The 13,569-nt window shown below is 37.1% G+C and overlaps 2 protein-coding genes across 3 annotated transcripts; one reads left to right on the top strand and one right to left on the bottom strand.

The window, feature by feature from the left end:
* The first annotated feature begins 1,702 nt into the window (after window positions 1–1,702).
* Window positions 1,703–2,247, top strand: LOC149650505 (deoxyuridine 5'-triphosphate nucleotidohydrolase-like). 2 transcript variants are annotated; one of them, XM_089849145.1, is made up of 3 exons: window positions 1,703–1,850; window positions 1,919–2,100; window positions 2,173–2,246. In XM_089849145.1, the coding sequence occupies exons 1-3, from the start codon at window positions 1,793–1,795 to the stop codon at window positions 2,224–2,226; spliced, it is 294 nt and encodes a 97-aa protein (XP_089705271.1). In that variant the 5' UTR covers window positions 1,703–1,792; the 3' UTR covers window positions 2,227–2,246. The 2 variants fall into 2 exon arrangements, with proteins under 2 accessions (XP_089705271.1, XP_089705270.1); XM_089849144.1 differs by having other exon boundaries at window positions 1,919–2,247.
* Window positions 2,248–12,138: 9,891 nt separating this feature from the next.
* Window positions 12,139–13,027, bottom strand: LOC149650504 (uncharacterized). The gene is made up of 3 exons (XM_089849130.1): window positions 12,689–13,027; window positions 12,404–12,578; window positions 12,139–12,328 (listed from the first exon to the last, which is right to left on the bottom strand). The coding sequence occupies exons 1-3, from the start codon at window positions 12,855–12,857 to the stop codon at window positions 12,139–12,141; spliced, it is 534 nt and encodes a 177-aa protein (XP_089705256.1). The 5' UTR covers window positions 12,858–13,027.
* Between the last annotated feature and the right edge of the window lie 542 nt (window positions 13,028–13,569).

Genomic DNA, 13,569 nt, shown 5'->3' with positions numbered 1-13,569 from the left:
TCCCGTAAACTTCCATTGAAGCACGAGACCGCCTTTGGCCGCAGGCGCTCGTAACTATTGACTCTCGTAAGATAGCCAAATGCCTCGTCATCTAATTAGTGACGCGCATTAACGAGATTCCCACTGTCTCATTCCCATTCCCCCTTCCAAAGTTCATAACCTTGTCGTGGTGGTAGGGCTCTCGTCGGCTCCATCGCACGTGTCACCAAAACCAGCTTTCTGGGGGCGGTGATGCGGGGATGAGTCGACTTGTTTAATATGAACTAAAAATCCCATTAAAGTCCGAGCCAGGGAAGTAAAATATATAGTGTCAGGCAACCTAGAAAGCCCAAAGCCTTTGGGTTTATTAAATTAGGCTTGGCATTGTCTCCGGTTGTTTTACGACAAAATCCGGGCCACGGAGAAAAAAAGTATATGGACCTTGGTCGAGATGGTGTGTGGCGCCTTTGGGTCCACACCCACTTGCGCTCCTCTTCCCTTGGTTTCGATCCAGGTGCTGTCCCACGTTCGGAGGCAGTGTGGTTTGTCCCTACGGAACGGGCGTGGGGAAACAGGCCTGGTCGATTCCATCTCCTAGGGAGTGAATGCTTAGTTTCACTACCCTGTAAGAAATTAGAAGTCCATGACATGAGAGCTAGGCACATGGGGCATGGCGCAGGAGAAGGTAATGGTGCATCGGACCTCGGTCTGTTTGAAATGACTCCTGGACTAGGCAAGTAGGCTAGGCTTAGTTCCTTCTAAGGTTTAAGTTAGTGTCGCCGCTAGTGAATAGTCGTAATCAGTATGATAGTACCCTTACTCCGCCCTTCGCTCAGAGTTTTATTAGTATTTTATTAGACTTACTCCGCCTTTTACGTTGAGTCTTCCTAGCTCCGTGGAACTAGTTTAGATATAAAGTATAGTAATGTTAAGTTAAACCCGCGACTACTCCAAGTCTTACCCTAGTTAAGTTAATCCGCCTTGTTGCGTTGAGTCGTTCGCTCCCATTACGTAAGTTTAGCTGTAAAGTAAAAGTAAAGTTAATTTAGTTCAGTCGTAAGTTCAATATGCAGTAAGCCTAGCTGTAAGTTAAATTGCAAGTTATAAGACTAGCTCTCAGTCGTAAGTTCAATATGCAGTAAGCCTAGCTGTAAGTTAAATTGCAAGTTATAAGACTAGCTCTAAGCTGTAGTTAAATTGTTAGCCTAACTCTGGGTTGTATCCCTAGTTCTAAGTAAAGATTAGTTATGGTTAAGGTTAGTAGTGAGAATAAGGGTGTCCTAAATCCAGAACCACCATGTTAAATTTATGGAGTTTTCCACGGTACCTCCATGTTATTTCCCATAGGGAACCTCTGGAACCTCCATGTTATTTCCCATAGGGAACCTCTAGGAACCTTGGGAACTTCCATGTTATTTCCCATAGGGAACCCAATAGAACCCGTACTATGTATTTTCTATGGCTAATAAAAAGCGTCCCCCGTTTTTTTATGACGTAAAGATCGGGGGGGCGTGTTAGTGGTAAAAAAAATCTGGACACGTTCTATTTCCCGATCTATAAAAACTAGAATGTGGATTATTTTATAAAGTATTAGAGGAGGAGGGGATGTGATTTAAAAAGAAAAAACCCCTCTGGGAATACAAAACATAGCTATGGTTGGAAAATTTGTATTTACGCTACAAACGTTGAAATGAATACGTTGGAAGTTGTTAAGCTCTCTCAAGAAGCGATTATTCCATCTAGAGGGGCTGAAAATTCAGCCGGACTCGATTTGTATTCTCCTCGAAATCATGAAATTCCTGCTCAATCAACTATGTTGATAGAAACAGATCTTCAAATACGTGCTCCTTCAAATTGCTACGCCCACATTGGTATGGTTTAATTCCCGAACCATTGTCCTAAAAAGGTGTGTATTTTTAAAGTTAATTAAATTTTTCAGCCGAACGCTCGGGTTTAGCGTTGAAAAACTCAATTTCCATTGGAGGTGGAGTTATAGATCGAGATAATACTGGTAACGTTGGGGTTATCTTATTTAATCATTCAAACGAGATGTTTATCGTCGAGATGGGAGATCGTATAGCTCAACTCATTTGTGAAGTTATTGTGTCTCCTGTTTTGTTAGTATGTGAGGTAAAACTACGCGTTTTGAAAACAGCTTTATATTGGAGTATAACCTTATTTTCTCCCCTCAAGTCTCTTGAAATGACTGCCAGAGGGATGGACGGTTTCGGCTCAACTGGAAAATAACGAATTTAAATTCATACGAGAATCTAATAAAAAGCGTCCCCCCCGTTTTTTTATGACGTAAAGATCGGGGTGTTAGTGGAAAAAAAATCTGGACACGTTCTATTTCCCGATCTATAAAAACTAAAATGTGGATTATTTTTTAAAGTATTAGAGGAGGAGGAGACCTAATTTGTTTTTATAGGAGTAAATATAACTTCAAATCGTAAAACATCTTTCTGAACCACTTAATATTAATTATCCGCAAAACTTGTAGTGTTTTAAATTAATCAAGACAAAAATATTTTCATCAAATTTGTTTATTTTGGAATATGAATTACAAATTTGTTTTTACTTTAAAACTAAAGATAAATGTTCGTGGTAAAAGCTGTCCGTGGTTTTAATATCATTCATTTGTCGCATCACCCAAAGTAAGAAATTATCCGCGTGCAATTACGCCTTTTCCTCCAGTAGTTGTGGCGGGCTGGGCATTTTGAGGGCTTCAACTACGGTTGCATTAAGTCCATGACCCAAACGACTGGAAATTTCTCCATCTCCGATATTTTCGAGAATGATGGTACTTGCGGGGTAAATAATTTTTCCAATTATTTCTTCCTGGCCTCCGTACTCAAAATCCCTCGTCCGAATCATCTTCTCATCAAATGGAAATCTTTGTTTCGTTATTCGGACAATTTTTCCTTTCTCACCCATTCCATGTTCAAGGTATATGGTAAACATGCATGGCATTTGAAGACAATAGATTACCATGAACTAGAATTCATTTCTTCCCTCAAAACGTGCATATGTAACGATGTAATGCATTTTTCCCGAATGAATTCGAAGCCATAGAGTAGATGGTTCTTATAACAAAATCCAGTAATCAACGACGCTTTACAGTATTTTTTTTAAAACATTTAAAACTTTTTAGTATTTTATAAACGTAATAACAAACTAGAATATCGTTTAAAACAGGATATGTTGTATAGGATTTAATAATCCGTTTCAGACTCCACCCTTTGTGCATTTTATGATTGAAATCAATTGAGTATAGTCCACATGTTGAAGATCTAAAGTCTTGAATTTGTTTATTTTGTATTTGAAACCGACGCTCTAGATGATGTATTTTCAAATTGTACGATTCGGGTCCTAACCCAAAACTATCGAAAAAAATCGTTTTCCCCTTTTTTTATTAGCTTTGACACCCAAGCTAATCCAATGTTGTCCCGGCTGATCACTCGTTTGATTGTTAAAAACCATATAGTAATCACCTTTCCTTTTTTTAGCGATGAAATTGTAAAGGAAAACCCCGTAAAATTAGCTACCGCAAATTTTGGAAAGAATAGATTCTAACTGCAGGGTATCCATTTTCTTTCCTCGGTTTTAAGGGTTTGTCTTATTATACGTAATACCTCTGTCCCTGGATATTTTCAATGTTGATTCGAATTCGGAGAATAATATGACTGTTATATTGTCAGTTAAAGCCGTTTTAAATTTTAAAAGTAACTGTAAAGATCCTGTCTTAATCGGCTTCAAATGTTCTAAACCCCCTAGTTCATCGGCGTTTAGAGGGATGACGAAAAATTAATTTCCACTAACGTATTCGTCATATGTTATATTCGATCCGGAATTAATGTTATAATTATTAGATCCCGTGATTAAGCTGAGATATTCTCTATGATATCTTTTCTCACTGAAGTTCGGGGTAAATGCGGGGGAAGGATACCGACGAGTATCCATTATACACTCTAAGTGAGTGAGACCGAAATATTCGAATGTGTAAGGCGATGTGTATATATTACCATAAAAATTAGTGGACTTACACATTGCGACAATTAATCTGTTGGGTAGGGTACCATTATACACCATGCCTCTGTACGTTTCGATAGTCCCCTGAGGTAGAGAGAAAAATTTGACCTCACTGCGGTTTAGGTTATAGACAGCCGGTCTATGTTCTAACGTTGACATGTGTCCGAGAACCAAATCGGGGTTTAATTTCCGTTTTTTAACATATAGCCTACTATCCACAATTTCAATTTTATATTGATCGTTATTGGTCGATGGTGTCATTAAAACAAACTCATCGGGGTTTCGAGTAAATTTTAATCGAAGCGAAACCCCATTTAATAGGGCTTTATTCATATTGAAAAGTTCATGGTAAATTGGACCAAACACAGTTACAATTTTCGACTGAGATACAGTTTGCATTCTCCTTTTTAAACCGTTTGAGGTGGTAGAGTTAAAAAGGTTGTCAATACCTAAACCTTCATTTTCATGCGTATATAATCTAGTCGACATTTGAGTTCGTTAGCTTTCTCTATTGAAATTGAGATGATCTATTATATACCCTTTATATGTCCGTAGACCGCTACTCAAACTGACATCAATCAAGGCTACATCTAAATTAGAAAATAAAGCGGATAGACAATTGTTAACAGTAACCACTTTAGCATCGTTAGGAAGGTTATCGCCGTCGGCTTTAACTACCTCAAAGCTTACTGATAATAAAGAATCGTCTAATTTTAGATAGTGATCGGCTGAACCATGAACGAAGAATTCTGGCGGTAAATGAATTACTCAATAGTTTTATTAAAACGCATTCACTCGCGTCTAAACAAGTACTTATAGCCGGTTCCGAAAAAAAATCGAGCGAGCTCATTAGTAAAGTAGTATTATAAGCCATTTTTGTTTTCTAATCAAAGAAGTCCGGAAGACGTCTGGTTCTTTTTCTCTTAGGATTAGATGTGGTGCTACGACGTTTTTTTCTTCTTCTAATTACGCCCTTCCCGGATTGAAGATTATTTATAACATTCATCCCTGATTCTTTCAATCGTTTAACAGCGGCTTCTTTGAAGTTAGCGCCCTCAGCCAAATCTCCTAACACATTCGAAGTAGCACGTAGCGCCTCATTTTTTAAAACTCGACCAATAGGTTTGTATATGGGTTTTAAAAATGAAAATAGTGATCGAAAAACCGAACCGAACGAACCACCGTGTTGATAATACGGTACGGAACTAAAATAGGGCAAATCCCCTCCAGTCTGGTTGTTATTATTATTATGGTATCGTGAAAAGTATATTATATAAGGATTGTCGCTAGAATCCATTACAGTTTTTATGTACCGAACACACTATGAGTAATTCATGAATTAAATAAGTTTATGGAAAGACAAGCCTTTTTATATTCAAGAGGAAGGTGGAGTTTGAGAATGGTTTTGCCTTTTAAGAATTTTAGAAAGTCACCGTAACTAGTTCTAATATTGATTTCTATAGCTTCGAAAGAATTACATTTTAAGGGATAATAATCGGGGAAATCGTAACTTTTCACTAAAACCTCCTCCCTTTCGAGATTTCGCGGGACGGGGACGGTTCGTAAAATAGGAGCCATTGTCGAGGCGTATAAGCTTTCTTCGACTAGAGATGAGTAAATTAGGAAATTTTGAATACCGGATCGTACATCGTGTACCTGGTTTGATTGAATTAGACCTTCGAGTTTCACGTTAATCTGATCCGAACTGAAACCTAAAATTTACGCCAAATTAGGGTGTGATTCGGGGAATTTTATAGCGTTGCCTACGGGATGAGAATTAAGGCCAGTTCAAGCTTGGCTGAAGGTGGGGGACTTTAACCTATCGGGAAGAATCGTTCTTTGACATATTTCCTCGCGTGCTGGCGCTCTTTGCTATCCTTCTTTAATAGGGGTTATTCATATATTTAAATTTGCTTTGGTTCATTGAGGTTTTAAGAATTTTATTATTGTTCTTAGATTTTATCTTGCAGAACTATATTGCAGACATGTAGATGTATTCTGACTTAAACAACACGAAATTTTAATATGATAATTTTGCTAGTGAATCGACAATCGTACACAGCGCGAGAAAAAAAGCCGAATAGCTTTCTAGGAAACGAACGCCAACGGAAATTTCTTTTTGAAAGACCCCCCCTTTTTTTTAAATGGTTTAACCAGAGAGTTTTTACATTCTATTCGTCTCTTTATAGTTAACACAGATATGTTGGGGAAAGCAGTCAAAATGGGTGAGGAGAGGATAGGAAAGAAATCCACCCCTTCAGCTTCGGGCGTGTTGCTTCAAGTCAGTCTGCCTGTAGCGCGTCGGCTCGGCGGGAAAAAAATTCAAATCGTAGCGTCGCGTCACCGAAGGGATAGCTAAGAGCGCGCCTAGCGGATATTAAAGGCGAAATAAAATGTCAGAAATACAGTCTGAAAACCCTACGGAGAACTGGCCTTAATTATCATCCCGTAGGCAACGTTTATAGAGACGGGTTCGCTAGTAGCTATCCGTGTTTTCCCATCATACGATTTAGATATTGTTACTTTATTTCTAAATTCACGGGGAATTACCTGGATCATGGAGTTATAAATCTCTTCTATACTAACATAGTAGCCGGATGTGATATTGAGTTCAATAGATTCGTCTATGTGGGAAATTTTCTGCGCTTCGCAAATTAATGACGTTTCGGAGTTTATAATTACCCCCGGTTCCATGTCCTCAACATGTGGTAATTCATCAGACCTAACTATCCCCCGAAACACGACCCAACCCTCATTATCCTCTTAACACTTAAACCGTAATAATGTAGCCAATTCAGGACTAAATTTAACCAAAACCCCATTTGAAACTTTAATTTCAGCGTACCTTTTCATTATAGTTTTAATCTCTTTATAATTCGAATCTGTCGTAAATCTTTTACTTTCAAAAAGTCTAAAATTGAATCGTCCATCGGAATTACTGTAGCCGAGATTGTGAAGCCATTCTTCTTAAAGTCTGTATAATTCATAACCCCCCGCGGACGGTTTACCTTTCACAAATTTTTCCCAGTCCATGACGTGTGTTGAGGAATTTTCAGTAACTTTTTCAGATGAAACTAAGTGAAAATGGGTACAGTCATCCGGGACATTTTCATGTTGCAAAGGCATTATCAACTCTTTCAACCGACATTCATAGTTCCCGTGTAAATGTATTTGTTTTGGGAATAAAATCTTAAACTTACTACTAGAATTGTCATTGAAAAAATCCAAAGACGCGGTTGATATGCAATGAATATAAAACGCGTCCATTATGATGAGAGTCGTATCATCTTATGATCAGCATAAATAAAAAAGAGTTGTCATATATATATTATGTTAAATATGTTTATTGATATAAAACAGACACACCAACATTTCTCCAGAAGAGAAATCGCGGTTAAAAAAGACATTTATAATGGTATACACAGACAAAACAGATTATTTCTTTTCTGAAAATAGCAAACTTAAATTTAAAAAAGCTATTAAACAGATGGAAATTCCCAAAACCAAAGTACACAACCTAGTTAAAAATATAAAATGAAATTTAATATTTAATTTCAGTTTCATAACTGGTGAAGAAACGGGAAGTAATTGTATCGTGTTTATTTTTTTGATTCGGAAGATCGGTTTTAAAGTCTTCTAAATTTAACAAACTATTAACTGCATCGGTAGTTTCTTGAGAGTTCTCGGGGACGCGGCTTAAAACGGTTTGATAAAAGTTGATACCTCATACATCCGTAAATTTTGAACGGCTTGATCGAAGAACGAGGAAACTATCAATCCAATCTAAGGTCATGCAGAGGTGCCCCAGTATGTTTTCGTACGAGTTTTGGCAACCAACACACGAAGTCTCCGCTATTTTATTTATTTCCCTCGTAAGAAGATAAGCTAATGTTTGTTGCGCTTCAAAATCCTCTCTCAATTTAGAAGGTGAAAATATAAATTGTATTGTCGGAATTAGATATTTTGGAACATTCCATTCTTCGGGAGTTAGCATTATCCCAGTAATATTACACGAATTCTTTTTTTGGACGGGTTATTACGATATTGTGTTCTACCCCCGTGTTTAAAATAGTTATCCACGCTCTATCGGTATTGTGTTCCGACAAAGGGTAAATTAACTGAGCGGGTGATTAAAGCAAATGATCTTGACCTCTAAACGAATTTGAAAGTCGGATATTATCTTTCGCATCATTAAATTTCGCGATGTGTGTATCGGCTAGTACGACACCGTCTTGCGTTAGTAACCATCTTTTAATCTCGGTTGAAAATCGGAATGAACGAATATTTAAAAACATATTTCCATTGTTCTTTTGTCTTGAAATTGTAACATATTTGACTAGAGTTCCATCTTTCTTTCTATAAGTCGATCCTAAAGGCACTTTATATAACAGATCGAACCCGCGTTTGTTGTCGTGTAATGAAGGATCGAATGAGTTCATGTTGCAAACATCCGAGTTGTAATTGGAAGCTATATAAATGTAACAGAACATTCGATAAAATGAAAAACATTCAATTACCAAAATAGCGATTCTTGCGCCTTTTTTAGAGTTGTTCGCACGTTGACTAAGAAGAATGAAAGCTTCTAACCTCAACCTCGTTGTATCACCCTCAAGGAAGTTTTACTGAGAGGCTCAATCAGATTATTGGCACCATGGTGGTGTCTTACGTTACTGATAATCATCAGGAATGAGATCAGGGGCTGCAACAATACGCCATGACAATAAGAACCGCCGTCAATGACTCGACCGGGTTTAGCCCCGCCGAACTTATATTTGGACGAGAAATCTGCACCGCGTGCTCATAAGTAGATTCGAAGACGTTCAATATTGACGTCACAAGTGAAACTGGAAAGGCTTATGGCCTCAAGGTTATGCCCAGAGTGATTCACTCTCTAGAAGAGGCATGTAATAGTTTAAGAAAAAGCGCAAAGGCGACAGAAAGTTCATTATGACAACCGGCATAGAGATTTTGAACTATCCGAAGGTGACCTTGTTTTAAAATGGACCCAATTCCTCTCTAGTGCTGCTGATAAGTTTGCCTCCAAACTTTAACTCTCCTTTGATGTTAGTGTCTCGCCTTAGGGAACACCACGGTAACATAGATACTTTGTCCGAGTCCCAAAACTAAGGGAACACCACGTTAACATAGTTACCTTATCCGAGTCTCAAAACTAACCTTATCCGAGTCTCTCACCTAAGGGAACACCATGGTAACATAGTTACTTAGTAGTTACCTTATCCGAGTCTCAAAACTAACCTTATCCGAGTCTCTCACCTAAGGGAACACCATGGTAACATAGTTACTTAGTAGTTACCTTATCCGAGTCTCAAAACTAACCTTATCCGAGTCTCTCACCTAAGGGAACACCATGGTAACATAGTTACTTAGTAGTTACCTTATCCGAGTCTCTCGCTTAAGGGAACACCACGAACACCACGGAAACACAGTTACTTTGTAATTACCTCCTCCGAATCTCTCACCTATGAGAACACCTAATGGAACACCACGATAGCATAGTTACTTTGTAGTTACATTATCCGAGAATTTAATGCGAAAAAGCAATACTGACTTTGATAAAGGTAATTATTATTGATACATTTTTAAACGGTTTACAACATTCATTACTTTACAATATCATGACATAATAACAAATTAAAAATTATCTGACTTTGATAAGCAAATAAATTTATTCTTAATTCTCTACTTGGGATTCTGTTTTCATAGTTTTCTTTTTCGCATTTTCCTGGAAAACATTTATTTGCAAAACTTCTGAATGTTTTGCAAATCATATTTACCTTGTGGTTAATTATGTCGCTATCCAACTTCTTAATGGCTTTTTCAATATCTGATTTATATTTAGTATTTCTTTGATCCTGGAGGGTGATTTTTGCTTGCTGCACGTTTAATTTTTCTAATTTTTCTTTCCATCTTTTCAAGTACATTATTTTTTCCTCTTCTTCACTCAGTATGGAACTGCAGATCAATTAGGTGAAGTTAATTTTAACATTCGTATATGATTAAGCGAGGGTCTCACATGCGTAAAAGTTCGACAGAAACGCGGTACAGAAACTGAAACGTATTTTACTTTTCTACTCCGTTTTCGTTTACGTTTCTGGGTTTGGCGCACACTAGGAAGCGTAAAAATTCTTTGTCGGATTCGACATTTCGAATACAGTGCCATCTATTTGAGTCTGTTTCGGTAAATAACGAACAAACATGAAAAATGGCGCTTAACAAAGGTTTAGCGGCTTTGTATTATTCCTATTCGGCCCAGCTTTTGGTATTAATCGCGACATACAAAAAATTAAAAGAAAGGAAAAAGAAAAAGATATGGATCAGAAAGATATTTCAATTTAGACACCAATATGGATTCGGTAATACTTTGATTCCACAGCTTCGGAATCATGATCAGGAATACTACTTCCAGTAAGAATAGCCACAGATTTATTTATTTATACATTTCTTGCTAATTATTGGAATATTATATATAGATTTATGAGAATGACCCCTGTAACATTTGAAAATATCCTGCAAAGAGTTGGAAGATTAATTGAAAAGAAAACTACTCGTTGGCGAGAGCCAATTTCTCCCAGAGATAGATTGGCGATTACTTTAAGGTAATGATTTTTTTGTATAGAATCAATTAATTTAATTTGTAATAAATTTGCAGATTTTTAGCAAGCGGAGAAACGTATCGGAGCTTAAGCTACGCATTCAGAGTTGGGCGTTCTACAATTTCTCATATTGTAAAATCAACATGTCAGGTACACAATATGATTTCTGCATATGTTATACTGAATAGTTTTTCAACTTCAATTGTCGTAGGTTATTTGGGAAAACCTTAAAGATGAGTACATGGTAATGCCCAAAACTCCCGAGGAGTGGCAGATAATAGCCGATGCGTTTGAAAAGCGATGGCAACTTCCTCATTGTGTAGGTAGTATCGATGGAAAGCATGTATATATGGAGTGCCCCAAAAATACAGGAACTTTAAACTACAATTATAAAGGCACATTCAGTAAAGTACTTCTTGCCGTTTCGGACTCAGCATACAAATTCCTATTTGTTGATTTTGGCCATTATGGTTCAGAGAGCGATGGCGGTATTTTTAGAAAGTGTATATTTGGGAAACGTTTGCTAACAAATGCAATTAATCTTCCACCACCTGCACTTTTACCAAAATCAAATATCATATACCCATATTTTTTCATTGGAGACGAAGCTTTCCCATTGAAGACTAATTTAATGCGGCCCTACCCACGAAAATCGAATTTTAATCATAATGAACGTATTTACAACTACCGATTAAGTAGAGCCCGCAGGGTGGTGGAAAATGCGTTTGGCATTCTTTCTGCACGATTTAGAATATTCAAACGGCCCCTAAACTATGGTGAATCTGCAGTACCTTCCATAGTATCAGCAGCTTTAGTTCTTCATAACTATTTACTAACCGAGGTACCCAACACATATTGTCCAGTTGGTTATGCAGATAGGGAGGATGCAAACCACAACCTTGTTCCGGGTCAGTGGCGCGACGAAACAAATATCCCGAATCTGAATGATCGATTAGGTTCAAACATGTATAGCCAGGATGCCAAAGTATTAAGGGACAAGCTAGCTAAATACTTAAATGAAGAAGGGGAGGTTCCATGGCAGAATGATATGGTTTACCGTGGTTTACCGCCATAGTATGCTATGAATAAGTAAATAACATACACATAAAAGTCTTGTATGAACATTAAATTTCTTTATTTTGGTTTGATTTATGAAAAATATTTTTCTTCTTTTTCTAACATTAACAACTCGATTTGTTTCATTACTGCGAATTGGTCTTTACCACTAAAATTCCTCAGCCTGTTTTGCAATAAATCACAAAACAGTTTGATTTTATCTGCTGGCTCGGATTCATTATTTGTAACAATAGCACTGGCAATAGTGCTTGATGTGTCTGAAAATGTTTTCAGAGCATCACTGAATGCAACATCGATATCCATGGTTTTAGCTTTTTTCTTTGGTGGCAGCTGACTTTGGGTGTTGCTACGTTTATTTGAGTCAATACTCGACCTACTGCAACTTGTACCTGGCCTGCTTTGTCTAAAATAAGATATTTTCAGTGAGCCATGTGGCATTTCATTGAATATGGACAATATTATAACTATTTATTTCCTCCTGACAAGAGCTTCGGCTATCGTCTTCCTGGTTTTCATTTATTGGTGTAGCAGGCCGGGGGATGTGAAGGACATCGTCTATATCATCTTGATTAAGTTGAGTGTCATCAACAGTGTCACAAAGATTTATACTGGTGTCATTTGTTATTGTACTTCATTATAAATAATTCAATAATTGCATTACAAATTTCACACCCTTCATAATATATGATTTAAAGTTTAAATACCTCTCTGCTTGAACATCAATACCACTCAGAATATTGTCCATGATATCAAAAAGCTCCCAGTTCGATTTCAGAACCTCCTTACTACCACTACCACTAACCGACGTTTCCTTAATTCGCCTCTTATCTCTTCGATACCGATCGCGTTGTGTTTTCCACCATTTTTCTGCATCCTTTGCTTTAAAACAAACAGGGGTTTTATATGTGGTTACCCGTTGGATCGTGGATATAGTTCCATAGTGCCCATATCATTAAACCGAGGCTTAAAAGTTAAAACATATTACGAACCTGATAAACCATGTGCTGCCCCAATGGCTTGCCATATCGTTTGTTTGAACACGGTATCTTTATAGTTTTTTTCTTTCTTATCATACAGACATGGATAAGTTCTTACTCTTTCAACAAATTGTTCCAATTCAGCACGCTTATCCGCTCTACTCTTTTTACTCTCCGCCATTTTTTTTTATTGTGAGTGACATCACCGATCGCATATCTGATTGGCTGGAGCTTAGCGTAAAATGTTTTACGACGGAAAAAGTTGAGACAATTTCAACTCTCTTTTCTAGTACGTTTACGTCGAAGTTTTTTGTACGTTTACGTTTCAGTTTACGTTTCTGTCGAACTTTTACGCATGTGAGACCCTCGCTTTATACGGTTCATAGACTAGGAGGATTCAGAATCTTCCTTTCTTGGATTCCCAATCCTCATAGTCTCAAGGCTACGTATACCTCATTGTAGGGCTCGGGGTTTTTTGGTCGATTTTTTCGAAAAATACGATTGGCTACAAATAATCGGAAACTATTCAGAAGTTTATTCGTTTAAACAATACAACAATTTTAGATGATATTTTTTAAGATTGAATAATCTAAGGAAGATTTTAACCGACAAATGTAATCAATCGACAAAATTTTCCGAAAAACAATTATGTAGAAAAAAGGGTCGTACTCTACGTTCGGTTAAATTAAAAATATTTTATATTATTAAATCCACTTGCTTTGAAGTCTAACTTTTAGCGAAATATTTTGTTATTTAAGCTTTGTAAAAAATATCCAAATCATTTTTAGAAGTAGACTTTCATCTGGAATATTGTCACTAATATTTTTTATTAGAATTTAACATGCATACGCTTTTCTCCGTATCAGTTATTTATGATCAGATCGCCAAACTCA

The sequence above is a fragment of the Phalangium opilio genome, unplaced genomic scaffold, assembly GCF_054372755.1.
Source record: "Phalangium opilio isolate 3A_F unplaced genomic scaffold, DU_Popi_V2 ptg000086l_1, whole genome shotgun sequence".
NCBI lineage: Eukaryota > Metazoa > Arthropoda > Arachnida > Opiliones > Phalangiidae > Phalangium > Phalangium opilio.
Note: the sequence above shows the minus strand (reverse complement) of the source record. Positions and strands in the feature narration are given on the sequence as shown.

Coding starts and splice junctions, on each gene's coding strand:
- LOC149650505 (XM_089849144.1), top strand. CDS start 1,793: ATGTTGATAGAAACAGATCTTCAAATACGTGCTCCTTCAAATTGCTAC. Junction 1,851..1,918: donor AAATTGCTACGCCCACATTG/GTATGGTTTAAT, acceptor TAAATTTTTCAG/CCGAACGCTCGGGTTTAGCG.
- LOC149650504 (XM_089849130.1), bottom strand. CDS start 12,857: ATGGCGGAGAGTAAAAAGAGTAGAGCGGATAAGCGTGCTGAATTGGAA. Junction 12,579..12,688: donor GGCAGCACATGGTTTATCAG/GTTCGTAATATG, acceptor TTTGTTTTAAAG/CAAAGGATGCAGAAAAATGG. Junction 12,329..12,403: donor ATTGATGTTCAAGCAGAGAG/GTATTTAAACTT, acceptor TTTATAATGAAG/TACAATAACAAATGACACCA.